The sequence below is a fragment of the Crocodylus porosus genome, unplaced genomic scaffold (genome assembly GCF_001723895.1).
Source record: "Crocodylus porosus isolate Cpor-Errol unplaced genomic scaffold, CroPor_comp1, whole genome shotgun sequence".
Lineage (NCBI taxonomy): Eukaryota > Metazoa > Chordata > Crocodylia > Crocodylidae > Crocodylus > Crocodylus porosus.
The window spans coordinates 56090590-56117310 of NW_017728947.1; the positions used below are offsets into that span (position 1 = coordinate 56090590).

General features: G+C 41.2%; 1 protein-coding gene across 1 annotated transcript in view; it reads left to right on the plus strand.

Annotated features, from left to right (window-relative positions):
• RMDN3 (regulator of microtubule dynamics 3) overlaps positions 1-26721 on the plus strand; it is a 71692-nt gene that overhangs the window by 25376 nt on the left and 19595 nt on the right. The window contains exons 4-6 of the mRNA XM_019552039.1: positions 897-1164; positions 4205-4307; positions 5632-5692. Coding sequence (XP_019407584.1) covers positions 897-1164; positions 4205-4307; positions 5632-5692 — 432 coding nt within the window. The remainder of the gene's footprint in view (positions 1-896; positions 1165-4204; positions 4308-5631; positions 5693-26721) is intronic.

Genomic DNA, 26721 nt, shown 5'->3' on the forward strand with positions numbered 1-26721 from the left:
CCCAAATGCAAAGATCTCAGTACTTTGAAACCTCACAACAACAGGAGATGGAGAAACAGAAGCAGCAGAAACGGCCATGTCATGAACCAATCCAAAAATCTAGAACCACCCATGCTGCATGGAAACACGTGCCTGAGTTGCACTAGAACCTGTCGATCCTGGATTGGCCTTGTCAGCCACCTTTGGACCCACAGATAAGGCAATCATGGAGGACAATCACCCTTGACTGCACAGGGTTGCCAGTGATAATGACTTGGCTTTCTGTACACATAAATTTGTTTTGATTATCTAACTTTCAAACATTTCCACATGTCAGCATGACTAATCTGCTTCATATTTACTGGTCACACACCTGATCAAAATACTGGAGCTTGCCAAGAATGCTATTGTGTTTGAAATTCTTTGGCTTACATCAAAAACATCAAGTTGCATCTGCCACCCAGATGAATCTGTTGTTTCCTATTGAAAATGTCTACCATGTAGTCTATAATTTCCTAGGTGCTCTTCTTTGGCAGTTCTGTTCAATATACATCTTTTTTAGGCCTTAAAAATTAAATGCTGTAAAAGAACTTTTGCAGAAGAGAAGTTGGAAGTGAACTCCTGTTGCTTGAGTTTTGTGCTGGCTTCCTTTGAGTTTCTCTCTCTGCCTTTTTCCACTTGTTATAATGATTAGTGAAAATGCTGTAAGGGATTTAAAATGGTGTTCTGCACAGTTCTAGAGGTTACCTTGTGGCGTATACCCCTTGCCACTGGAAACAGTTTGACCTAAGATACTTACTAGATTATTGTCATCCCTGTCTTGTTAAAGCTTTATGTAAAACTGTCACCCTGCATCTTGTTCTGAGTACATGTTGTGTAACTTAATGATGGATTACAAAGTGTGTATTTTCTGAAAGGTACAGCACAGCCAATGCAGAGTCCGATTACGATCGGGAGTCGGAGAGAGAAAGTGAAGAGGGGGAAGATGAAGTGAGCTGTGAAACAGTGAGGACTGCACGGAAGGATTCCCTAGATCTAGTCAATGAGGATGAAACAGCTTTAATCGTGGATTCTACAGTGGAGGAGGAACTTGAGCAGCTCCTGCAGCAGGCTGACCAGTTGCATAATGGGAATGAACAAGAGAAGAGAGAAGGATTCCAGCTGCTGCTTAACAGTAAACTGGTGGTAAAGTTCAATTTTATTCCCCAGCAGAATTGTACGTGTTCAACAAAATAACGAGGGCAAAACAAATTGATTTTATTTATGAGTCGCTATATAAGACCCAGTTCACACTACAACTATAGTGGGGAATCAATGGCCCTGGTCATAAGGTTGTTTAGAAGTATAACAGAGCTGGTCTTTAATGCCCCCAACAATCAAATAAATGGCTTGACTCTTGACTTTTATTTACATGTATCTTCTCACATTCTGTCTGTCATAAAGATTTGTGTTGGAACTGGTTCCCCTGACTTGGCATAAGTCTACTTTGCAACAGCAAGGTGCTATTATTATAGTATGGATAACAATAGCAGCAGAGATGTGGAGCCTACACTGAAGACCTTTCTGCCACAACTCCATTAGGGACCCTAGGTTTTTGTTCAGGTACCTCGCCCACACTAAAGTCTGTGCCATTGTGTCTTTATTCCTGCTGTTGAAGCTGCTTGGGTATGTTTAGCTCTGCTCCTAGCAACAGGGAGGGCTTTTAGCTTTGGGGACGGGCTTACAGCCCTCCTGTCTTAATGCAGGGCTACAGACATTGTAGTGCTAGATCTGTGGCTCCCCTCACCAGTGATGCAGAGAGCCTTTAGCTTTGCATGGGCCTAAGAACCCAGCTTCTTACTCTGCTTAGAGCTGGAGTGGCTACTTCTGCTGTGATTGCTTTCAGCTGCATGGTAGTATTTAGCTAAGCATGGAATAGCTAACAAAGGAAATTATATCACTTGTTCTTTCTGTAGGCACCAGTGTGGAAAGGGAAAAAATGTTTGTCTGCTGTGACCTTAACACTGAAACTGAAAGAGCATAGATAGTTCAGAAGGAAGTAATAGCATGCTACTTTAATCCAGAGGTATCAAACAAAGTCTGCAGATGAGATTTGGCCTGTGGAATCACTCCATCTGGCCCTCTGGGCTACCAATGAACTACCAGAAGATGGGGGTGTACTCAGTTCTGAGCATGGCCTGCCATGAAATCCCAGGCCCTGTGGCCCTGCTCACCTGCCTGCCACTGAAGGCTGTGTAGCACAGCATTCACTTGTCCTGCAACTGCCTGCCTGTGGCTGCTACTGTGGTGACTGCCACCACACTAGGCTATGGATGCTGCCCTATGCTCCAGGCCAGATCTGACCCACAAGTAGCCCCAGGGACCAGTTCTGACTCAGGGTCTCAGCTGGGTTTGAGGCGCCCCCGCCCTGCTTTTAATCAGTAGTATTTCTTAGAAAGGAGTCTCAAAAAAAAATAGTGACAGACCCTGCCAGGAATGCATTTAATATGCTTGCAACTTCCTTTTTGAAAGTGCCTCACGCTTTCTTTAAATGTATTGGGATGTATTATCCAACATAACCCAACTTAAAGGGAAATTATCAAGTGGGTTGGATTTCAATTTAAACATTTAGCATTTTTACTAGGGCTGTGCAAAGCTTTGGATATCGATTCGATTTAGAGGAGATTTGGCCCAATTTGGTGGCCGAATCTCCAAATCTGAATTGAATCAGGACCAATAAAAAGGTCTGAATCAATTCAAAGCTCTCCAAATCGATTTTTGAGAGCTTCAGTGACACGGGAAGTCCCCACCTGCTGCAGCAGGGAGCTGGAGCCGGACTCAAAGCTGGTAAATAGGGGGCGGGGAAGGGGGAGCTGGAGGAATGGGGTGGGGACCATGGGGGGGACCCCTGCCAGGCCCCATTCTCTGCCTGTTCCTTCAGCCCCCACAATGGCTGCCCTGCCTAGTCCCCGGCCCTTTAAAAAAAAGCCCCCACTCACTGGGTGCTGCCTGGCAGGGGGGTGATCACTGCTGCCTCCATTACCCCACGCTTTGGGGGGGACCTCTACCACGAGCCCCTCGACCCCTCCCAGCTCCCCCATGGCTGTCCTGCCCGCCCCAGCTCCGGCCCTTTAAGAAAAAGAACCCCCCAAAAAACCCCGAACTCACCAGAGTGGCCTCGGGGCTTCAGGGGGCTCATGGAAGAGCTCTCACATGGTGTGGGGCAGTGGGCATTGCCCTCTGCTGGGCAGAAACCCGTGAGTGCGAGGTGGGATGTTTCTTATAGGGCCAGAGTTAGGGTGGGGGGTGCTCGGGGAGCAGGTGGGCATCAGGGGGCTCATTCAGAGCCCCCCACACAGCGTGGGGCAATGGGGATTGCCCCCCACCCCACCTAGCATCATCTGGTGAGTGCAGGCTTTTTTTTTTTTCAAAGTGCAGGCAGGTGGGGCAGCCATTGCTGGGGCAGGGAGATCGGGTGGGGGATGGGCCTGTGTGATTCAGAGATTTGGCGGAATCAATTCTGGACAGTGGTTTGAATTACTGCCCCCCGAATTGGCAGAATCCAAATCTGAAGCGAATACTAGCTGCTTTGCACAGGCCTCATTTTTATAGAGCCAAGCTTGAGGAGGAAGAGAAGGAGAATGGTGGGTTTATTTGTTTGTTTTAGCAAGAAGTGAATTGACTTGTGTTTCTTGATGGACCGTTTCCCCTCCTGCCTTGGCCATCCAGCCACAATAACTGCATGGGTGTTCTGAGAGCCAGAATATGAAAATGTCCAATCTTATGCTGACTGAAATGCAACACATGAACCACTAAATAATTAAACTGAATTGTGAAATGGTCTAGAATTGTGACTTATTTCTTGTCTCTGAAGATAAATGAAAACAAGTGGATGTCTGGTCTCGGTGCTCCCATCTTTGTTAAAATTCCTGTCATGTGGCATGAGCACTTACAACATGACACAATAAATTAGTCCTATTTTGAGCTCCATTTTATTTGGAATTTAATTATGAATTTTGTGCTTTTGCTTTCTTCAGCCTCCACTTCAGTTTTTGTCAGTCTGGGTCAATTTGAAGTTGTAAAAGGTGTTCACTCTGTGTACCTTGGTTTGTAAAAGATCTGTTATGCATAATAACAGCTCTTACCACATAATACTTAATATCCTTTCTGTTTGTCCTCCCGTTGAAAATTGGTGGAAAAAAATCTTTGAAGTAAATCATCTCCAATATTTATGTTCTGCCTGCAGTATAAGGACCATAACAGTTTCCTTTGGCGCCTAATCCGAGCTTACAGTGATCTGTATGATATCACAGAGGATGCAGATGAGAAAAAATCATATGCTTCTGATGGTAAGGAGTAGTATATATGTATGGCATCATGTTTACTGGAGCTGATTTTTTGTGCTTTAGGCTTATAAACTGTGCACTTTAAACATTTGAACAATGAGTGTAAGGTCAAAAGTTCTCCCAAGCTTAGCAAGTAGCATGGGTAAGGGATGCCTTTTTCTTTAACCAGCCATGCCCAGACATCAAATTGGACTGCCTTTCATTCTCCAGCCCGAATAACCGAGTGTACCCAGGGAAAGCCCATTGCATCACTCTAGATTGGGGCTCAGATTCACACCTCTGGCTCCATATCTCGATACCTCCTTACCTGCTCTGCCACCAGACCCTTTGAAACTATATGGGGGAGGAGTTTATTAACTTTAAACCTTTTTTCTTTAGGAATGGATTAACAATCTCTGTAGTGATATGTTGGGTTTAGTTTCCAGAAAAGTATTATGGTTACATCCCCGTTACTACTTAGAGATATACAGGTTTGCTTTTAGTATGTGGTGAAGCAAAGCTTACAGTAAAACCATGTATCTGCATTCAGTGTCATCTTTACCATCAAAATAAATGTTTCTGATGTAATTTGCTTAAAAAGGCTTACTTAGTGTACTATCACTTTAAGATACATAAACATTTAAAACTCATTTGCTTTTTATCTATATTTCCTCAGTGAAGTTTGATCAGTTTTGTTTTCTGATTCTAATTCACCAGGCCAAATGTTGTTTGTTTGGTGTTTTCAACACTGTAGATGGCTGTAAACAAAAACAGGACATTTAAATTAAGATTTCTATAACTGTTAGATTTAAGAAATAATTTACAATTTAATTTAGTCTCATTTACCCAAGTGTTTCCTTTCAGAAAACTAAAGTAGTTATTTAATTTTCAGATTTTGAATTTATGTACCTCATACATAAAAGGGCTTGCAGCTAGAACATCTTAAGACCCTAAGCACTTGGAACAGGTGGAGAAGATGAGGATTATTTCTTAAACCTTCCTTGAAATGGTCTTTAGAATGAAACTTTCACAGAACCCATTTAATTTACAACCCAAGAAAAACTTTAACAGTCTTCTGCATTCAAAACAGTTGTCAAGCATGCTGTGAAGCCATGCTAGTGATCCAAGATGTCAGCTATGGGTCTTAATTATATATAGAGGTTATTTATGTATGGTCTTGGATGCCCAGAGCATGAAACCATTTGCAAAATACTCTCAAAGCCAAGTAACTGATAAATGTATAGTTGCTTTACACCTTCCTGTCATTGTAGAGACTAGTACTTTGGGAGATGGGAAACACTAATTTATCAAGAGTGCAAGTAACTAAATTTCTTACATCACTCTACAGGGAAAGAAGAGGCAGAGGCAGCCATACAGAAAGGAGATCAAAGTTCCGAGTGTCACCAGTGGTATGTAACTTTTTGTTTTCTGTTGTAAAGGAGAAAAGAGGAGGCTGTTGAAACTCCTCAGGAGTTGGGGCGTATAACAATCCTCACAGCAAATGTTCTAAATATATACTGAGTCATTGCTTTTTCTAGTAGACTCCTGGTTTCTTTTTCTTGTTAATTGGTATGAATAAATAGCGCACTGACCAGTGGTGCTGGTAGCAGTTATTGAGAGAGATTTTTTTCATTTGGATCATGCAAGCTAATTCAAAGTTTGGCTCTAAGAAGAGGTGGCCTGAGGGAGCTCTTGAGCAGAAGATGGCAGGTAATTATTTTTCTTTCTGGACTGGGGAATACGTATCAGGTAGTTGCAAATGTTCACCTAATAGTTTAATGATACTGATGGGTCTTTCAGAAATGGCTTTCTAGCAACAAGAATTTGGAATTGGGAATGTAGTATGTTTAGGATATTTTAGGTAGTCTGAATTCAGGGACTAGAATTGCTGCTTTTAGAATAAGTTATTTTGAGTTAATCTTTGCATATCTTAGTCATAACTCTAGGAAGTGGGTCTGGAGAGGACCCTATGAGGTCATCTAGTCCAGCCCCCTGCTCAAGGCAGCATCATCCCGTATGCGTGCGTGCGTGTGCCCACGCATGCATGCACACGAGCCTGGAGAGAGATCACCAAAGAAAATCACCAAAGAAAATCCTCCGTATCAAATAGGAAGATTGCCACACAAACACCAGCTCTGTTGCTGAAGCCAATGTTACCACTATTGAGTTGGTGATCTTCAAGCACCAATTTTGCTGGAGTGAACATTGTGTGTGGATGCCTGACTCTCAACTCCCAAAACAAGTGCTCTACTTTCAGCTTAGTAATGGCCTGAGATCTCACGATGGCCAAGGGAAATGCTACAAGGACACACTGAAGGAATAACTCAAGAAAATGCATGCTGACATCAACAGTGGAAGGATCTACCTGCCAGCCAACCCCAATGGCACCACAACCTCAGGCAAGTGGCAGCTTATTTCAAGGTAAAGTGTCTTGCCCTTGAAGCAGAGAAGAGACAAGCAAGGAAAAGGAGAGAAACCCCAGCTGGCAGCCTGCTCTCACCTGCGGAAAGACCTGTAACTTCTGGAGATGTGTTTGTGGCTCAAGGATTGGACTCTTGAGTCGCCTCAAAACCCATCAGTGAGCCGTGGTAGAGATCATTCTTGAATTGAGGGTTTGCTGATGATGACGCACACATACACACATATATGTATGTGAGGAATAAATGTGAAATGGAGAAAAGTTGGTGCTTGTACACAAGAAGGCTTTCTCTGGAATTCAGTCAAACTATTTTTGTTTCCTATAACAAGACATAAATAAGTGCTCAGCTGCTATGGTATTTGTGGCCATATGATCCCAACTAAGTGCAAAATCCTTGGTGTTGAAGTCAGCTCATCTCTATTTTTTGGTATTGAGAGACCTGGGAAAGTTACTTGTCTATCCTAGGGCTGTGTGCTGGAAATGGAAGGTGATGAGAGGGTTAGGAATCTCATTTCATGCAACTGACTTGCAGATAGCTGCACGTCCTGCGTTCAAAAACTTGATCTGGTGAGGCCTTTTATTTTCTTTCTGTGCTGTTTCCTTTGGCCCCTCTCTAGCCCCTTACAAAGGAACTACTTGTATCCTTGAAAGGCAAACTCCTAGCCAGCTGCACAGGCTGTGGGGATAGCAACTTAAAAGTTAGATGATTATTAATGACCTGACACCTTTTTTTTTTGTTGTTCCTCTTATTTTACTGGGGTTAGTAGCTGTTGTTGTTGTTGTTGTTTCTCTTGATTTCTTCTATAGATGTTCCAGAGGCTTATAGTGCCAAGTAAAATGAAGACGGTTTTAAGAAAGGTTCATCAAACTGCATGTAGGGCTTCAGGAGAAAGCATCAGTATTTTTGAAGTGGAGAAGCGTTAGACAAGTCAGTTTCTTGTCTTCAAAACAAGATGCCCCTTGCATCAACAGACGTGTATGACTATGTAGTCCATTATCTGGATTTAAAATATATAACACACATTCAGAGAATCCATCGTTAAAAATCAGACTGCTTCCAGTTAATTTTTTATGATGGGTTCTTCTTGACTGTATCCAAAGGAGGCCTAATATAGTTTCCTGCTGTAAGCAATGAGCAGAGCTCTGCTACCATTATGATTGATTTAAATTGATGGCAGTGATTCATTTTGCATAAATATTATCTAAACTTGTATTATGTCAAATACAATATGTCAATACAATATTAAATTTCTTGCCTTCATAAAACAGGATAAGATATATTTGACATTGAACATGCAAACTTATCTACACATTGTATTGCATGCTGTTTCTCAAATAATACCATACAACTTGTTGTATGGCCATAAATATATGCATCTAATGATAACTTGAGATCACAAGAAGAAGTGATTTCTCTTGCAATCTAGCTGGTTGACAGTTTGTGTACTTTACCTGGTCCTGAGTCACCTTCACATTTTCTGTAGCATTAGTTTTAGTTTTTCTTACTTTATAGAGGTTTTTCTCAGTTGTATGAAAGACCCACACAAATGAGAAGTTGTTTATGTACAAGAAGATCAATAAAACATACTGTCCAGGCAGATAAGCAAAATAAACAAATTAGAGAAGGTACAGTGACTTAACTTCATGTTGATTTTGAGTTTTATCACAACAATTTCTGGATGTCTACAGGTAAATCCTTGGCTTTGTCAGGGATCTTACCCAATGTAAAAGCATATTAGATTATTGCACGCTGGAGAACTACACAGTTCACTTTACTACACAACACATTGTCCGTTCCAGTTGATTGCCCATTGCTTACATCTGGGCTGTTCAGATGATCCAGCCTCACCCTCAGGTCCTCAGCCACTCCCATGCTGCATGGGAACTCTGATCCAGCAGATTCCCCTGTGCCACTGTTGCACCATCCCCTGAGGTGGGGCCAAGATGTAGAAACTGGAGGATGGAAGGAAGGAGCCTGTCCTCAGCTGCTGCTGTTGCAATTGGAGCCATAGGGGGATGGGCAGCCAGGGCACCGCACATACAGTGCTGCAGGCAGGTGTCCATGGGGTGTGTGGCACCATGTCACTTACAAGTTGGACATCCCCAATTTAAGCAAATTGGCAATCAGTCGGGGCCGACTGTGTTATGTAGTAAAGTGAACTGTGCATGTCTTCAGTGTGCCACCGTGGAAAGCATTTCACTTTCAGTTTTGCAGAAAAATAAAGCCTTGTCTGTCCTGGGTACCATATGTGCTACTGTTGCTGCTGCAAGGACAGCATAAGATCAGAAGCTAGTCTGTGGCAAGCACTGGTTTGTCTGAGATATTGCAGGCTCCCAGTTGGACAGATCTGGCTTATTTTGTAGCAAGCTCTGCTAGGTGCATGAAATGCTTACAGGCATAACATTTTTCAACCCAAATGTCTGCTTTGTAACCGGAGTGTACTGGGGGTAACTGCATCAGTAATGGTAACCATATCTGTCTACTTTGTAACTAGTGGTACTCCACTTAATTGTGCCAGAAAGCGTAAGGAGTCAGAGGTCTACAAGTAGAAACCTTGAAAACAAGGGGCTCTAGTCTCCTTGTCTTCTAGACTTCTACTAGCAGCCCCCCAAATAACTGTTAGAAGCCTGAAAATGAAGGGAGCTAGTCTTGTTCAAGGCTGCTAATACAACCACACAATATCTCTGGGTGCTGAGCTAGTTCTGTTTACGTTACTTTTCCACAAGTGTATAATTTGCTTTGGTGCATGGTCTTCATTTATTTATTTGGTAGTCTTGAAGCTATGCACTTAAGTTGAACACATTGTATGTAACTTTGTTCTTTTTGTGTAAATGTTGTGATTATTTAAATTTTATAATAAAGGAATTAAGTATTTTGTTTTTTTTCCCCTCTTCCCCCTCTATCCCTCAGTAGCTTCAGTGTCTGAATAGGCTCTTTTAGAAACTTTTGTAGAACTGAAAGGACAGTGTGTTCGGCCATGCTTAATGTTGACTTAAGTAGTTAAACTTCAGATTGCTTCTACTGTGTTATACATGCTGGTTGCAGGGAGAAGGAAAAACATCTGTCTGTTCTAGTGAACTGCTTGTTAAACTATAGTTGGCACGTGAGAGTGACTGAGCTTCTCAGTGCCAGCAAGTAAAATTTTGAAAATGGAATACAATACTAAAAGTGTTAATCTTCAATGTAAAGAGCTCTGGATTATGGTATACAAAAGGTGTTAACGTTCAATGTCAAGAGCTCTGGGTTGTTAAATCTCATTAAGGAAAAATTAGATTCTTCTCCTTTCTGAAGTCAGTATTTGCATTCTGAAGATCTGCTTAGATTACAGACCTTGTGGGAAATACATTTTTGTGGCCTAAAAGTTGAGTTTAAGGCCTAGAGAAAACTCCCACATCAGATTAGTTAGTAACTAGTTGCTTCTGTTGCAAATGTTTCCCATGTTGATGCAAGGGAAGAATAATGGGGTAGTCCATGAGACTTGATCTCTCTAGTGGAGTCAGGTGTTTGGCTCTCTCTGCATGTTTAATTTCTGGAATGTTGTTGAACCACCAACTTGCCAATTAAAGTTTTAAACAGCTTTGACTCTTGAGCTTTGGACATTTTACAGAGCAAGACTGCTTCTGAGCTGTACAATGATTGATTGGCTTTGTGATTCAGAGGCTTATTGTGTGCAAAAACAACTGATCCAACAATTTTTGATCAGAGAATTTTGGAGCTGGAGTGAAATCTGATTATGCAATGATAATATGTGGGACTCGTCCACCGTTATGGTTACATGCTGTCCAAAGAGGCTGGTAGAGCTAGGTACACCTTTCCTGCATGCTTTCTAATAGACCATTGATAAGAACTTTCTGTAAAGATAAACTGTTTGTCATTGTTCTGTATTAGTGTGTTGCTTAATCACATCTCCAGTGTAGTATGCACTAGAAGGATGTATTTTCTAATCTGTGCCCACCTCTTCCATGAGTGTCATCAGTGGAAGGGTATTCAGGCTTGAATTGTCTCTATAGACTTGTCTTTTTGCTGAAGAGGGGCAAGGCTGTTCACGTACACCCAGATCGTGCTATTACTTCTTGAGAACAGCTGCAGAAAGCCAAGAAGGCAGCCATGGAAAGGAAATAGCACAGCATGTGGGAGGCTTGGGATTTATTGGAAATGAATAACTAACTATCTTTATCACTCAAAGAAATAGCTGTTCTTTATCATGAATATAACAGGAAATTGTTCCCTTCTCAGCACTGTCTGGGTCATGACAGTTGCAAGCTTTTTCTGGTTCCAGCATCTGTTCATACTAATTGTCCCCTTAAGAAACAGCTTACCCATTACCAAGTGTAACTCAGCAGGGTTTGAATTATGCAGGAGCTCAGAGAGGCTGAACCCCCCACCCCATAAGAGATAAGAGCCCCCTCGGCCTACCCTGCACCTCAGGCAGCAGCAGCTTCTTCCAGCTTCTAGCTACTACCACTGCAGACACCCCCCCCCCCCCAAGAGTCAGAATGTAATTCAAACCCTGTAACTCAGTACATGAAAATCAAAAAATTGGGTGTCATGTGACATAATAACACAAGACATTATTAAGCATTTTTCCAGTTTCTTCACAGTTTGATGCCCATGTATTATCTTGGATGTAGTGATTTTTCACTATGCTCCTTTACCTCTGTTTGTTTGCTTCACTGTGCATTCCTGTCTGAGATGCATATTCTCTAGCCTTTACCTTCTTTATTGACCCTTGGGTGTGGATGATAAGTCAGCAAGGTAAAAATATTGTTCTAGTGCAGTGTAGTGTTGCTAGCAGTGTACTGTGGTAGTGTTTGTCTGTAGTCATGTATATTCTATATATGATCTAGAAACAGGTGTGAGTGAGATTACTGCTTTTTCTATATTTATCTCTGGTACTTATCACGGTAGAGTTACTTTATGTTCCATACTGATTAAAAAAAAAATTATCCCATGAGGGCCAGTTGAAAAATGCTGAACAGGAAAGTGATCTTAATCACAGTTTTGGACGATGCCTTTGTGGTTGGATGGTTTGGAAGGCTTTGACAACCTGAGTATGATAGCACCTGGATCATTTTGTATCCATTTAATGTGCAGTTAGTTCTTGAATGATCTACTTCATCCCTTTAAAGTAATACCTGTAGCACTTCAGTATTTCTATGCAACTCCTTGCTGTGGCTGCAATATCTCCCTATCTCCCCACTTCCACCCTGTTAGTTCACAAACCCTCACCTTCCCGGGGTGGGGGGTGTGTTGCTGCTGCTAAGGAACTGAATCCTGTGAAGAATCCAGGTTCTGTTGTTTTCTCAAGAATGTTTTGGGACAAGATTGTATTTGCTCTGGCTTGGGCTGGTACCAAACATGAAGAGGAGCTCTTCCATGGATCCCTGGGCTCCTTTTCACATGAGATTAGTACAAAGCTGCTATTTTATAACTGTTTGCTCATGGATCCTAGTAGATCGTAAGAAAAGCTGTTTCACATGGTAGAAATAAGTGGTTTTGATCACAGTGCTGAATAGACTAAAGGAGGGGTCAGCAACCTTTTAGAAGCAGTAGGATGAAATACTGCAGTTCTGTCCTAGGTGAGCTGGTGGTTCCAATGTAGCTGCGACAGCCATGATTGGTAACACCCCTGCTGCCAAATCACTTGACTTGTGCCCCTCCCCATCTTTCCCCACTCTGCCAGCCTTCATGGACTGGATAAAATCGCTCAGTGGGCTGGATTTGGCCTGCAGGCTGTTAGTCCTGACCCATGAACTAGAGAGCCCTTGTGTAGCAGAAATAACATAATCTTTCAATTCCTGATTGCAGTCACCTTGCATTCCTTTAGGAATGTATGAGATGTGGGAGCTGTTTTGGCTATTTGATGCTTCTCTTGAATGACCAAAATAGTGTGTCATTAATTCCATTGGCATGATACTAGGGAAGGATTTGACACATTCTTATTCTTTGTGTGGCCTTGGCCTTATTTACATGAACCATGCCTTTGCATCAAAAGTAACCCGTGCCATAGTTAAAAAGAGCTTTGAAAGCAATATGTATATTTTGCAAGTAGGGCTGGAAGGGACCTCATAAGGTCATCTAGTCCAGTCCCCTTTTCAGGACAGGATCACTCCTGACCAAACCAGCTCAATCAAATGTTTTTCTAACCTGCTCTTAATTTCCAGGGATGAAGATTCCACAACTTCTCTAGGTAGTCTGCTTCAGTGCTTGAACACCCTCTTCCTCATCTCCAACCTAAATTTCCTCTGCTGCAGTTTGAGGCATTGCCCCTAGCCCTGGCCCTTACAGTCACAGAGAAAAGTCTATCTCCATCCTCTTTATAATCTCCCTTCAGGTATTTGAAGACTATTATCAAATCCCCCACATCCCTTCTCTTCTACCCTCCCCACCCCCAAAGTCTTCTCTTCTGCAGACTAAATAATCCTAGTTTTTTCAGCCTGTCCTTATAAGACATATTTCCCAGGCTTCTAATCATTTTTGTTGCTCTCTGTTGGTAATGGTGGTAATCTTTTTTTTTTTTTTTTTAATAGTGTCTCTTGCAGATGTTAAACCACATGATTACTGCTTCATTAACTAATTCGGAAATCTTGGAAAAGAGGAGAGAACAAATACGTAATTAAAAAAACAGGAGTGTTGCATATTGCACAAGCATGAATGTTAAGCTACTCTGGGCACGAATATGAAAAATTGCTGAGAATGCCATGAAACTGAAACAATTGAGTCCTTGTTTTAATTCCCTGTCCATGTCAATGTGTCTGTTTGTTGTGCAATTTCAACCACAGAACACCAGCTTCAAGGATTAGGAAGTGAGAGAACTGTGTGTTTGCCTTGGCATCAACTCCTGTTGTTAAAAGAAATATTGGAAGTACAAGTAGAGCAATAAGGGATTTTATGGATTCGTCTGGGGCAGATTTTGCAGGTGTTGCATTTTTGGCCCTTTATTCAATCTGAATATTTCTTCTTCTGAAAACTAAATGGTATTTGCTGACTTCTGAGCGTTCTTGTTGCAAAGTAAGTCATAAGACCGTGCTCATCTTTGAGCAAAGCAGTAAGTTGTTTATTAACTGTTTATTAACAGTAAATTGTTTATTAACTTTGACTGCATTTGTCATGCCTGCTTCCTGCAGGCAGATGTTTTCCTTGCCAGGTAATGAGAGCATTCTGGGTACAATTTTGAGCTAAAGATTAGGCCAGAAGCCAGTTTGGTTGGTAGTGTCTTGCTCTTCACAAAGTATTGCATAAAACTGATTGATTTTCAGCTAAGCCTAGTTCTGTGTGCTGAATACTCCATCTTCACATGAAGGTGAATCCGGGAAGCAGCATGTAAAATCAGGGGTCAAAGAATCATAGCTGGTAGGAGTAGGCACAGAAATAGTCTTGGAAAATGTTTCAGTATTAGGAGTGATGCGTCATGGTGGTGGGATACTCAGCCTGAGCCTTTCCTCCTACTTGGCAATCTCTTGATCCAGAATTGTGCACAAGTGACACCCACCCTTTCCCTTTTGGATACATTAGCAGATATGAAATGTCCTCAACCCCTATTTCATGTGAGCTTAAGGAGTAGGAAAATCCATAGAGGGGCCCAACTCCCAGCAAAGGACACTGAAGTCAAGTAGGAACAGAAACAAAAGGAGCCTTGACAGAAGCCAGTGGAGGCTGATGTCAGAATGTTCTCTGCAGTTCTGAACAAGCGTTCTTAGCTCTGTTTGCTTTTTGTTCTACTCTTCTTTCTCACAATCTCTACACCTTGGTCTCTCTCCTCCTGGCGCGTGCATCTCTCTCCTTCCTCCTCTCAGAACCGCCTACATATTTCAGCAAGGGGCGTGAAATGTCTGTTCAGTGAGAAGCTTGTAGATAACACAGACTCTGGGGCTTGCCATTGCAAGGTAGGTACTTTTGGTGCTTTTTGGGCATGGAAAACTTGATTCTGGTTTGCCTTACTAGGAGTGGTAACTGATATGAGAAGCTACAGTAAGATTGGAGGTCCAGAACTGCAGAGATTATATGCAACGTAGAGATTATATAAAAATGGTACAATTTCTAATTTGAATATTCAAATATTAACCTCATTTGCGTATTTTAAAATGAAAACTGTAAAAGCATGCAAGCTACTAAAATTAATTTCAATAGGCACTTAGGTGTACATTGAAAGTAAAGATGGGTAAAGGCTGAAATGTAGTCCATTTGCAGGTGTCTGTCTAACCCAGAGGTGGGAAATTATTTCGGCTGGAGGGCCACTTAATGAGTTTTGAGGGCCTGTCAAGGGCTCTCTCCCTCCCCTCATCAGATCCATGGGCCAGATTTTGGTCTAACCTGTACTTAAATACCTCTCAAGACAGAGATGCTACAACTTCTCTAGGTAGTCTGTTCTAGTACTTAACTCCCTGTATAAATGTATAATTATGAGGTTTTCCTAATATCCAACCTAAATCCTCCTTGCTGCAAAATAAGCCAACTGCTTTTCAGTCTATCCCAAATGAATATGCAGAGCAACTTAACTTTGCTCTCTTAATAAACTTTTAATACTTAAGTACTGTTGTCATGTTCCCTGAGACTTTCTTTTTCTAAAGAAAACAAACCCAATCTTTGAAAATTGTCTAATCTTTTTTTTTTTTTTTTCGGTGGAAAAATCTGACTTACAAACCTCTGAATTTTTTGTTGCCCTTCTGGACTCTTTTAAGTCTATCGTCACCTTTTTCAAATTGTGGTTCCCAAAATGGACACATTAGCTGATGCCTCCAACACTGTGCTGGTACACCAAGAGTGAGATTTGTCTCTTCTTTTTTTGCAAGAGTATCATGTTGTTTTGTTTCATGTGTGATCTCTTTTCCTTCATATCTTTATCTTCTGAAGTGCTGCTTATAAAATTATTCTCCATGTTGTACTTGTGCTTGGGCCTTCTCATGGCTAAATGTAGTACTGTACTTTGCACTTCTCTTCTGAAGTTTATCAAGATAATTTAGAATTCTTATAGTACCCATCAAAGTGTTTGTAGCCCCTCCCAGGCTGGTATAATTTGCAAGCATAATAAATGTAGTTTCAGTTCCATAACCCAAAAAGCTAATAAAAACTGCTACATAACATTGCATCCAGAACAGACTTCTGTGCAGTGCTGCCTGAAGTGGCTTTCTAGTTTGAGAGCAAGCTAGTGACAATTCTTTGAGTGTGTGTTTGTGCACATGCCAGAGGGGATCCGCATAGATCCAGAAATATGAGGGTGGGGGAGCTGTAGCAGCATTCATTGTTACAGCTTCCAGAGTCATGGCAATTAATGTTGCCATTGCCTCCCTGTCTCCAAATTTCTGAACCCATGGGGAGCCCAGCAGGCTAGATGAGGCAGACCCATGTGCTAGATGAGGCTGGCATACAAGGTTTGGTTGTTTTAGTTACACCAGTGATTTTTAACCTTGTTAGCTTCAAGCCTCCTCTCCCCCCCCTCAGAAAATGCCAGCTCTTAGCTTTCACTTACTTTTTGGCTGCGGAAAAACTGTAGAGCAGTTTTTCTGTTGTAAAGAACTTGGAAAGACCGGAGCAGGTCAGAATATTTTTAACACTGTGGATTCCTATTTGAAATCTCTGGGTTTAGGCATCCAACCATAATCCATGAGATAATAGTGCTAATATTGCATAGCACCCCAGGGTGCTGTGACATCCTAGTTGAGAATCACTCCATTTCCCCAAGTTGATGGGGAAAATGGAAAAAATCCTGAGCACATAGATGAGAAGAAGTGCTGGTTAAAATAATAACTCGGGCAATATTTTCCTTACCCAGATATTCATGCTGAGTTGTTTACAGCTGTATTATTCCAGTCTTCTGAATTGAGATGAACTTATCCTTTTAAGCCATAATTCTGCACAGCAAGCCTCTAATGTGGTTTAAGAATCATGAGGTTTTGTAGATTTGTTTTTGGGGGGTGGGGGGGTTTGGTTATTTCTTTAATCTTTGTAGATCTTGATCAAATAAAACACTTCCCTGGTTTCTAGTTCGTCCAGATGGGAGCCTTTTGTAAAGGACCCAGCTTTGCTTACACAGCAGGTTTCCACTGCTCATGACTGAGGAGGAGGTTCACTTACTTTCAAGTTATCTTGAATTACTTTATTTGTTGAGTGACCTTGTTGGTTCCATTAGTACAAAGATGGAAAGCCTGTAGTTCGGCAGATGTGAACCATGGTCTGCATGGAATATTCAAAGAAAGAAACGGAGTATTGTCTTGCTAATCTAAAACTTAAATGACCTTTTTGTAAAGGGCAGTGAATACTTTCTTATAAATGCTTTCAAATGTTTGGTGAAAAATCAGAGCTGTATAGGCTGGAAATAGAATAATTGGTATCTTTTCACTTATGACATTTTGGAGAAGGATATTGAAAACAAATTTGAGTAGCATATTAGCAGACTCACATATTTGTAAATAACATTAAAATGGGTCCCAAACAATGGCCCAAAACAATTGCAGTATTTCCTCAAGGGCTGTCTGATCAGATGAGTTTATTCCTAGTAGCTATATCACACAAAATAAGTTAACTATACATATCCTTATGTTACTCTTCCATGAATATTATTGCTGTAATATAGGGATGTCAGACTCTTCCGGTGGGCCAGATCTAGAGCATACTACTAGTCTCCATAGATCTGGAGTGCAGAGCTATGTCACTTGGCCTGTAGATCTGCCCTCAGGGCTGGAAATTTGGTGGCAGGATTAACTGCTGCTGAATTCAGAGCCATGGCAGATGCCCTTCCTCCCATTGCCAAATTTCCAGCCCTGTGAGCTAGATGACATGGCTTCAGGATCTGGCTCTGGTTTGTGGGGCTTCTCATGGGGTCAGAAATTTGGTGATTGGAAAAATGGTGACAGTATTAATTGCTGTGGCTCCAGGAGCAATGCAGTTAATGGTGCTGCCATTTGTCCAGCTGCCAAATCTCTGGCCCCATGGGAAGCCCTTTGGACTAGATCACAGTGCTTCATGGGCTGGATCTTGCCCTTGCACTACATCTTTGACACCCGTACTCTAGTAGATATGCCGCCAAATAGTATACAGATGTTGTGAATGGCAGGCCAGGTGGTCCATGGAAATTTCTAAGAAAGCGCTGCACTGTAAGGCTGCTTATAGAGCTCCATTATGTGATTATAGGAAAGTAGGGCTGGAAGAAACCTCGCAAGGTCACCTAGTCCAGCCCCCCAGCTCAAAGCAGGATCATCCTTACTATACTATCATAGCCAAGCATCTGTTCAATGTGCTCCTGAAAATTTCCAGGGACAGAGATTCCACAGCTTCTCTAGGTAACCTGTTTGAATGCTTCACCACCCTCATAGTCAGAAAGTTCTTCCTTATCTCGAACCTAAATTTTCTCTGCTGCAGCTTGAGGCCGTTGCTCCTTGTCCTGACACTTATGGCCACAGAAAAAAGCCCCTCTCTGTAATCACACTTCAGCTATTTGAAAACTGTTATCAGCTATGATGACGTGGGTCACCATTTCTGGAATGTAACTCCAGAACACAGCTAAATTCAGAAATTGTACTGAAAGTTGTGATGTGTTAGCAGTAGCAGTATTGCTAATACATTGCAACTTTTAGTGCAACTTTTTTATTTAGCCAAGTCCTAGAGTTGGCTGTCCCACTATAGCTAAAGCAGAACAATGTTCCCTTAGCATGGGTAGAGTTATGGTGATAAAAGTGCACCTTATACTGGCATAAGGCAGATTGGCATTAATATAGCTGCATCCCACATTAGGGCCTGTATAGTAATATTATTTTTTATTTCACCCCTAACAGAAAAGGCTACTCCAGGGCAGATACAGCATAGACCAGACATTGGTTCTGTCTAGATGAGAAAAAGAAGGTTGATTTGCATATTGTTAATTATTGTGTGGTCTGCAACACCACTTAGCCTTCAGTGTGGATCATGATTAACACATTAAAAAAATCTTGGTAATTGGTTGTGGTAAATCCTAGGTCTGATCATGAGCTGCTAAAAGGGTTTTTAACTTTTAAACTGTCTCTGTTGGGCCCAAGTGTTGTTTAAAAACATGTTAGTTTTGTATTTTAGGAGGAAAAATGTGTTTGTGGTTTTCTTTTGTCTGGATAGGTCATTCCATTGTAATATTTAAGATTAGTTGGTTTGGGGGTTTGTTTGGGGGGGAAGGGGTTCTCCACTTCTTATCTAGCTGAGACTATAGCGAGAGGATCTGAGCATCTGAAACTTTAATGTGAAATGGAACTTGGCTGAAAGCAGGAATATTAATCGTTGCATCTTCTAAAAGTGTCAGAACATTTCTCTGACCACAAATCATCATGACTTAAGTCTCAGTCTCTTTCAGAAACTAGCACTCAGTATTTAATTGGATGGAATATTGCCATCTATTTAATTGCTAACACCACTTATAAAAAATAGTTTGAGCATTTTATTTTCTGTTCCAATATTGATCTGACTACTTCACTTATGTGGGCTGAAAGGCTTGCAGACTACAGTGGAAAAGCTTCAGGTTATGTTATGTTAGTGAAATTGTGTTGGACCAAGAGAGACAGAGAGAGCAAAGCTACACTTGTTTCTTGTGCGGTGTGTTGCCTCTAGTGACATGAAAACCAACAGAGCTAGTGGATGTAGGGTGTAATGAATCTAGAAAATTAAGGAAATGGATTATAATGTGAACTTTGTCTAACTTACGGTTTCACTTGTTTACTTCAGAGCTTGAAAATTTATTGTATACCGATGTATTATCAAAGTGCCGGGCTGTGGAGCTGTTGTTTCAGCAAAGTTTTACTTGTTCTGCTACTGTCTTTGTAATTAATGTAAAGCTAAGTGTGACTGATGAACATCATCATTGCTTTTTTAATTACCACCCTAGAATAAGTTTAATTGCCAGGAGGAGAATTCTGGAGATAAAGCACTGTATGTGAAGTGTTTTCCTAAAAACTATCTTTAGATTTACCTGGGTATTGCTTAACAACCAGAGATGCATTTTGTAGAATTTTAGATTCTGTTTCAAGACCTTTTAAAAGATTTGTGATTTAGTTATGAGCTAAGCCTCTGGAGATATCCAGTCCTCTAGCTCCGCATACACATACCTCAACATGTGCCCCTTTTCTGGAATGGCATTCTGGGTGTTCTTATTCTTTTTACGTGTATAAAAGTATAGGCTAGACCTTGATAACCTGGGGTAGATAGTAAGTATGAAAGTAACACACCCCCTCCAAATGTACATATTGTCTTAGCAAAAACCATCTCTCCAAAGCTATACTTCTGCAAACTGCAGCTTCTGCACCATTGCACTCAAAAGAAAAGCATACTTGAATGAAAAACCCAGTAAGATCCGGGAAGGTTTCCCCTGACAGCAGTAAACGGTGTGAATTTAACCCCATTTTTGCAGCATCTGAAAATAGCTAAATCTTTAATGGAGCAAGAGACTGAATTCTGTCCTCATCCTTAAAGGTGATTGGATCATCTCTCAGTTTAAAGAGTCAAGACGGGGGCAATGTGAGGAAGTTTACGCAATTGGTGACAAGAGATTACCTCTGTTGGGTGATAGTGCTGAAAGGAGAGGTTAAATATATTTTGATCTGACTAGGAGGAATGTTTAGGTATTTTCTTTATCTGTGGCTACATGCCACACAGCACAATCTCCTATTTTGTTTTCCCTTGAATTGAAATTTCTTCAACTAGAGTTAGCTTTAAGCATGTTAAATTGAATAGAATTAAATACACAGTTTCACTGTCTCTTGGATTTCATCTAGTTTTTAAGAGTGGAGAAGGGGAAGTGAAATGAACACCTGTTCATTTAAATGTCCTTTCTCCTGTGTCTCAGCAACCAAAAACAGGATGGTTTGTATTGATGGAGGGATACTGGCTGGCCTTAGGACTTGCTATTAGTTTCCTATGTTAAAATGCTGACTGGTTTCATGTTATCCTGAGAATGTGAAAAAGTCAGAATTGTAGGGGGAAAATGGAGTTAGAAACATTGCTGAAAAGCAAGACCCACTATAATTAATTTAACAACTTTTTAAGCAGAAGAGGATTTAAAGGTGTAGCAGTAAGGTCTCTTTGTGTGGAAGTTCATTAATCTGCACATTCTTCATGTTACTCCTGCTTCCGACTTACAAACATGCTGAGGTGTGCATCTGATCAGAGTGGATCCAGTTGATAGTGACCCTCCATTGGAAAGTGCACCTTGCAAGCGGTCCTCAGAGTATGGGTTGTGCACCCCTGCTGGAAAACAACAAGCTAGTATAACAGAATGGACACCTGCCAAAGACCTGAATTATTCCTGGTTTAAGGGATATTAAAGGGCCAAGGGAGTCCCTGAACATTTCAGTTGAGACATGATAGTCTCAGTTTGAAGCCCTCCCTGCATTTGGTGCAGAAATGGGATCTGGGGAAAGAGACTGATTGGCTTTGAGACACCCTATCTCTGGTACTCTAAGGCCACTGGCCGTGTTGTTTACAGCAGTCTCAGACCTGCTATAATTTATGCTTTGGTTTTATGGCCTTCTTGGCTAGAGAAGCCAATACAGTTAGAATTTGTTTGGGTGTCAGCCATGTTCCCTAAATGGGGGCTGGTAACTGGAGCTGGAAGGTTGCTGAGTTCATCCTATGCTGTTGAAGTACATCCCTCTTTTGCACGCCATGTTCTTTGTGAGGCAAGGATCTTTGGCTAGATGTGATATCTTTTATTAGATCAGTCAAATAGTTGCAAAAAAATTCTTTGCAAGCTTTTGGGCACACACACCCTTCTTCAGGCACTGGCAGACTCTGCTGCTGTTATGTGTTCTTCAAGGTAGAAAAGAAGCTGAAGAAGTCTGTGAAAGCGCAAATGAATGAAACTTGGAAGATAATGGGTAGAGATGGGGGGAAGGGGAGGGAAATGTGTGAAGAAATGCAGGTGGTTAACTTGACGTTATCTGTTGTGTCTTATGTCAGGCAGGTTGTATTGTGTCATAAATCCAATGTCTATATTAAGTCCATGATTCTTTGTATCCAGTAGATTTATGAAGTGAAGATCATGAGCTCATCTATGAAAGGTGTTTTGTAGGTTCCCTTTGAGGATTAAAACTCAGAGAGGGAGTGATAGTCTTGTGAGAATTGGTCTCCCACAGGTAATTGGATATTTTTGTCTTTAATGGATTTTTGGTGTGCGTTCATTCTGATGCACAGTTGTTTGGTTTCTCTTACATATTTTCCATCAGGGCAGTTGGTGCACTGGATGAGATGTATTACATTTCTGGAGGTGCAGGTGTAAGATCCAGGAATGGTGATGGCTCTGTTGTGGGATGTGTTGGCAGGTTTTACAACTCTTGTTCTGGTGTGGTCTGGATCCATTGGTGTGGTTTGAGGCATAGAAAGTTTGCTTCTGGTGATGAGTTTAGCAAGGTTTGATATTTGTTTAAAGGCTAGGATATGAGTGGTTCTGGAAAGATCTCTTTAAGAATTAGGTCTTCTTCTACTGTGGGTTGCAGTTGTTTGAGAATTTTCCATATAGGTTCCAGGGAAGCATGGTATGTCATAACTAATGGTGTACGATTCATGGGGATTTTTTTTGTACTGCAGCAATTCTTTACATAGTAGCTGGGTGGCTCTTTCAAAAGTGTGATCTCTCTTTCTGGAGGGGTGTCCTTGTTGGAGGAAAGCCCTTTTGAGATTTGTGAGGTGGCAATTGTAGGTATTCTTCTCAGTGCAAATTTGGTGGCATCAGAAAGCTTGGCTGTAAATTTACAGCTTTTTTTGGTGTGTTTAGGGTGATTGTTGGTTCTGTGTAGATATATATGTTGGTCCGTGGGTTTCTTGTATATGGTGGTTTGTATTTTACCATTTTGCATACTGATCATGGTATCTGAAGAGGAAACGTTGGTGTTAGAGTATTCAAGAGATATAGTCTGATGCAGGGGTGGTGATTGTTGAATTTCTGATGGAAATCAATCGGAGACTGCAGGTTTTCGGTCCAGATAATGAAGATGTCATCTATGTATCTCGGGTATAGCATGGGTTTGATGGTGCAGTTCTTGAGGAATTCTTCTTCCAGGTGGGCCATAAAAAGTTTGGCATATTGTGGGGCCATTTTGGTGCCCATAGCTATGCACATGGTCTGGAGGAAGTGTTGGTTGTTGAAACTGAATTTATTGTGTGTGAGGATAAAGTGTATAAGTTCAGTAATATCTTGAGGTCTGTACTCTGAGTTGTAATCTTGCTCTTATAGATGTTTGAGCCAGGCTTGGATGCCATCCTGGTGTGGGATGTTAGTATATAAACTGGTAACATCCACGGTGGCTAGGAAGGTATTGCTGAGAAGGTGGTCTATGTTTTACAGTTTTTCACGGAAAGTTTGTCATCTTGAATAAAACTCGGTCTTTGGGTGGCAAGAAGTTTTAGGATGGATTCGATGAAACCTGATATTTCTTCAGTTAAGGTTCCACTGTTGGAAATTATGGGTCTGCTGGGGTTTTTGTTTGTGGATTTTAGGGAGCATGTAAAATGTCCCTGGATTGGGTAGTGGAGGGATCAAGGTCTGAAGTTTTTCTTGTCATTCAGATGGAAATTATGTGAATGGTGATTTTGAGTTTGGAGAACACATAGCAGCAGAGTCTCCCAGTGCCTGAAGAAGGGTAGCCCAAAAGCTTGCAAAGAACTTTTTCAAACTATTTAGTTGGTCTAATAGAAGATATCACATCTCCCCAAAGAACCTTGCCTGCCTATGTCCTTAGACCATCACAGCTACAACCAACAACCCTGCAACATGTTTTGTGTGAGGGGCTCCTTGCCCTCTGGCCCCTTTATGCCTCTCTGTTTTGGAGACAGAAAGGCTATCTTTAAGTTTTTATATCAGTAGCTGTACTGATAGTATACGCCACCAATGTACATCTATATACACCTATCTCTGAAGTGAAATAAGGCAACTTTTAAAAGGCTACAGCAATGCTATTTGACTGCTGTAAACAGCAAGTGAAGGATATTATTTCCAACTGAAACATCAGAGAATATTTTCTGTTTAGTTAAAGGGTGGGGGGAAGTACTGTGACAAATATGTAAAACAGCTCATGGCTGTGGAACTAACTAATTGTCATTGGATGTTGTTAGGGTCAAGGACAGGGTACCCATGATTGATGTTACGTTAGGTTTAACATGGGAGTAAATCTGGACCATGCTCTACTCCATTTGTCTCTTGGATTCAATCTCTAGAATGTAAGTCTCTCTTCCTACATACTTTGGCCCTATTTCTTCTTCTGATCAAGGCTATGAGTATGTTCTTTGGTTTTAGATCCACAGCTTTGCCTTAAGGTGTCTCAGCCATCATTCTCTACAATCTTCAGTTTGCAGCGTAGTGATAAAATCTCCCTTTTGCAAGAGTTGAAAATGGACCAGGGAGAGAAAGGGAGAAAAAGCTCTTGAAGTATCTGATTTGTTTGCAAGTCGAAAAACTCTTACAACCCCATAAAAGTTGTTGCTCCATCTTCCATTTCTCACCCCACACTTAGCTGATTAATTTTCCTGTCTTTGATGTTTTCTCTTGATACTGAGAGGAGCATGTGAACATTCACAAACTTGGCAGTGTTCCAGCATGAGTTTTTTGTTTTAAATAACCAGCGTAGCAACAAGAGAAAGATGAAGCAGTATGGTCTTAACTGGAGCCAGAGTTACAAACCTCACCACTAATTACTAGCTATTCAAATTCCATGTGTAACCAGCAGTACTGGGAAGTGGAGGCCCAGTCTCCCAAAAGTCTGGTAAGATTTACAGGCACATATGCTGAGTAATACAACATCTCTCTAGGGTTTCATTCCTTACTAATGCCTGGCTTTAGGGCAAATGTGAGCAGGCTGGAAAGTTGGGGTTTTTTATTATTATTATTAAAAGGTCTGTTAGAGTTCAAGAGGGATTTATAAAACTGTCTCATTAAGCAGTGTTTTAAAACCACATTTTAAATTATGATTTTCAGCCACAGTCAAAATATCGTAATTGTCTCATCCAGAGGATGCTGTGTTCAGACATAGATTTTATGCATCCCTATTTAACCCTTGAAATTGGCTGTGTTCAGTGGCTCTACAGGTTAGATCCAGCCTGTGGGCCATAGGTTACCAACCCCTAGGCTGTAGCAGGGATTTGCAGCTTTTTGGGAACAGAATGCCAAATTAGCTTAGCTCTCTCCTTGCCTACACGGAGGTCCCGGCCTCTAGCCACTCCACCCTGTTGCTGAATTGCCACCAATATCCTAGCTTTGAGAACCAGGTGACACTGCTTACCAGTCTGAATCCAGCATGAGGGCAATAGGTTGCCCACCCCTAGTCTACAGTAACACTCTTTGGCAGTGGTTGGCAAGCAAGTAAAGAATATTGTTTTCAAGTAAAACTGCAAAGGAAGGTTGTTGTTGTTTTTTTTTAATTTAATGAGGGGAAAGTACCATGACAAACATGTAAAAGATCTGCCGGAACTAATTGCTACAGGATGTTGCAGGGGTCATGAACTTAATATTTGAAGAGAAACTGGACATTAGTATGAGTAACAAACAGTGGTAGCCACTGTTGTCGGAGCTAATGCAAAAATAGCTTTTAGAAGACGGAAGATGCCATGGTTCAGGACTGAAGTCAATTTCTAATGCTTGAGGATTAGAATGAACTGCAAAAAGATTTTGGACCTTTCTGTTGCTGGTTGTTAACAAATGTATTATACCCAATTAGGTGGATCATGGGAACAATTTACTGTAGTAGTTCCTGTGACCCTGAGGCTGCATGTAACTGAACATTGGGTGTTAGCTGAACTGTGATCTTAACTTCTAGAATTTCTTTAGCTTCAACAGTGTAAGGAGAAATGCAGTAAATGATCTCTTCTGTCTTTTTTCCTTCAACCCTGTAGTATGAGACTTCAGGAGACTTATATTATTTTTTTAAGAGTAATTGACTTTTATTTTAGTGGTTTTGATGGTATATAAAAAAACCCTCAACATCATCCTTGACTACCATTTAAACTAGGGATATTTTATTGTATATAGAGATTCACTGGGGAGCTGAGCTCATAACATTTTGATTTTTTTCCCCAGGAGGGTACTTAATAAGGACATAATTGGAAGTTCTGTGGGACATTGGTAACAACAAGGTGTTTAATCCCAGGAAAGAGCTGGGGGTCTCTAGACCAGTGGTTCACAACTTTTTTTTTGTACCAGGATCTATTTGTAAAGATCAATGGCCAGTCCCAACACAGTGCCCTTCAGTCCTGACCTGCAGCCCCCTGCTGTATCCAGACACCAGATCCCCAGTGTGGAAGCAGGGGTTGGGTGTGTGTGGGGCATGGCACCCTGCCACCTGCACAGGAAAAGCCACGGTTTCTCATGTTCTTCTCCGTTAAAGAAGAATCCATTTTTAAAGTTTGTTTGTGACCCTTTCAGATATTCTTGCAACCCACTATTGGGTCACAACCCACAGCTTGAGAAACACTGCTCTAGACCACTTGGAGAAAATTAGTGTCTTCTGGTTGGGTATGTGTTTCCTCTGTTTCACAAGATCAGAGTCACTCCTATGCCATGACTGTCCCCTTTAAGGAGAAAAATGCAGATTTTTCTCTCTTTAAGAATGAAAGTGCAGATATTCTCCCTTAAAGGGAGAAGCAACTGCAGCTGGACCCATATCCTAGTGGGCAAAGAGGGCAGGAGGAGCTCTGATTTTTCTATGATAAAAAACCGTCAAACTTCAAAATATATAGGTATTTAGAATTTATTTTATTATAATGATTGAGGCACTGGGGGGCTTCCAAATTGCTTTAAAATTGTAAATATATCAATAAAACATTGTGTTGAGCTGATACCTATATATATGATGGTGTTTCATTTTAATTATAGAAAAAAGCTGATTTGGGGGTTTTTAAAGTAGTGAATTTGGAGGTTTTAAAGGCTCTCCGTCAAAAAGAACTTGAGGTCAAGAAAAGCAAAGCTGAAACTCTCTTTGAAAGATCCATGCAAGTTGAGTCTGATCTGGGAACACCTCCAGAGAAGTTTCATAGTTTCTAGGGTCGGAAGGGACCTCAGCAGATCATCTAGTCCG